This window comes from Austrofundulus limnaeus, unplaced genomic scaffold (genome assembly GCF_001266775.1).
Source record: "Austrofundulus limnaeus strain Quisiro unplaced genomic scaffold, Austrofundulus_limnaeus-1.0 Scaffold10, whole genome shotgun sequence".
NCBI classification, from domain to species: domain Eukaryota; kingdom Metazoa; phylum Chordata; class Actinopteri; order Cyprinodontiformes; family Rivulidae; genus Austrofundulus; species Austrofundulus limnaeus.
The window spans coordinates 2009722-2011254 of record NW_013952412.1 but is presented as its reverse complement, the minus strand read 5'-3'; the positions used below and the strand labels follow the sequence as shown (position 1 = coordinate 2011254).

The window sequence follows — 1533 nt, the reverse complement described above, 5'->3', positions numbered from 1 at the left end:
TTTCTCACAGTGGAGACTGAAAGCTGAAATCTCTGAGATAGCTTTCTGTATCCTTCCCCTAAACCATGACGGTGAACAATCTTTGTTTTCAGCTCATTTGAAAGAGCTGACCCAATTCAACAGCTAGTACAACACCCAACTTTAGCACAATGTCTGTAAAACTGAATCATAGTCATTTTTGTTTTGTCTAAGATGTAATCACTGTGAACTGGGTTGACATTGAAAGCCAAAAAAGCCACTTGTGGTTGGTCATTCAATGATTAACTTTTGAAAGTTTACGAGCGCACATTTAGGCAGAACATTATCACACACCCTCCCCAGAGCTGTAAAATCTTAGCAATGTTTCCTGACGCAAAGAATCATGACCTGTATTGACCTCAACCAAGCTGTACCTTTTCTTCTCAGGAGGTGGCTGTGGGTGAACGCAGCAGAGGAGGGCGGCTGCTGGAAGAACCTAAAATGATGCTGTTCAGGGGGAACACCTTCAGCCTCCAGGTGTCCATCCAGGACGTCCCACGGTTACTCTGGAGCATCAAGCCTTTCACCACCTGCCAGGTAGGTACTCTGTCACTTACTGTTGTTCAGGGGGAGTTTAAAGCAGCAAACACGTTTACTTTGAGTTCATCTAAGTTCTAAATTAGATCTCAACCTGTGTACCTGAAAAGAAACTTTCCATCAGCTGGGGCCTCATGCGCAAAGGATCGCGCAGCTTTCACACTAAAAGTTGACGTACGGACAAATTTAGAAAAGTGCGCCGCACCAAAATATTCAGATGTACAAAACTGTGTGCATGCAGGTTCCTGCGCACTTTTCCTTTATAAATCCCAATGAACGTGGAACTTAGCACACGTGAGAAACCTCCCTAGATATAAATGTGTCCAGCGTGTGAGATTCTCCTCAGGTTGTCCTCTCTGTGGGATCAGAAATTATTTTTAGATGCAGGAAAATTATACACTAAATGGAGAATGAGTGAGAAAACTGTCTAAATAAGTAGTAGTGTGTAAAAATGAGTTTGCCATTCGCGAAGGTGTGTGTGTGTGTTGGTGTGTACGTGTGTGTGCTGCTGTTTACAGCAGCGCATGAGGCTGACAGACATTTCCACCTTTACACATCTTTAATAAATGTAAACACAGAGGAACTGATGAGTTTGGTAGAACTTAGAAAAACATTTATTAAATAGTTGAAGATAAGGAACAAGTGACTCGCAGCGCTGCGAGTTTCTGCTGCGGTGTGGGACTGGGATCTAGGGGTGTAAGAAAATATCGATACACTGAAATATCGCGATATTTCATTTCCCGATACTGTATCGATATTCTAAAGYYCYGWDYYGATTTTTTATTAAGGTTTAAAATGTCAACTTTCCTGCCAGCCGTTCATTTTTATGTTGTAGTTCAGCCTCTGACCACTAGTTGGCAGCAGTGAGCCAGACATTTAGCCATTTGACCATTTGGTAGAGGCCATTGTTAAGCGTTGCGTCACCATTTTGTAAATTAACATTAAAAACTAAAAGCTGTAAAAAATACATTTTAAAAC

The 1533-nt window shown here is 41.8% G+C and overlaps 1 protein-coding gene across 1 annotated transcript in view; it reads left to right on the top strand.

Moving 5' to 3' along the window:
* The window catches only part of unc5da (unc-5 netrin receptor Da), a gene marked incomplete in the record, with an annotated part of 274340 nt that overhangs the window by 244405 nt on the left and 28402 nt on the right, over window positions 1-1533 (top strand). The window contains 1 exon segment of the mRNA XM_014001635.1: window positions 406-555. Coding sequence (XP_013857089.1) covers window positions 406-555 — 150 coding nt within the window.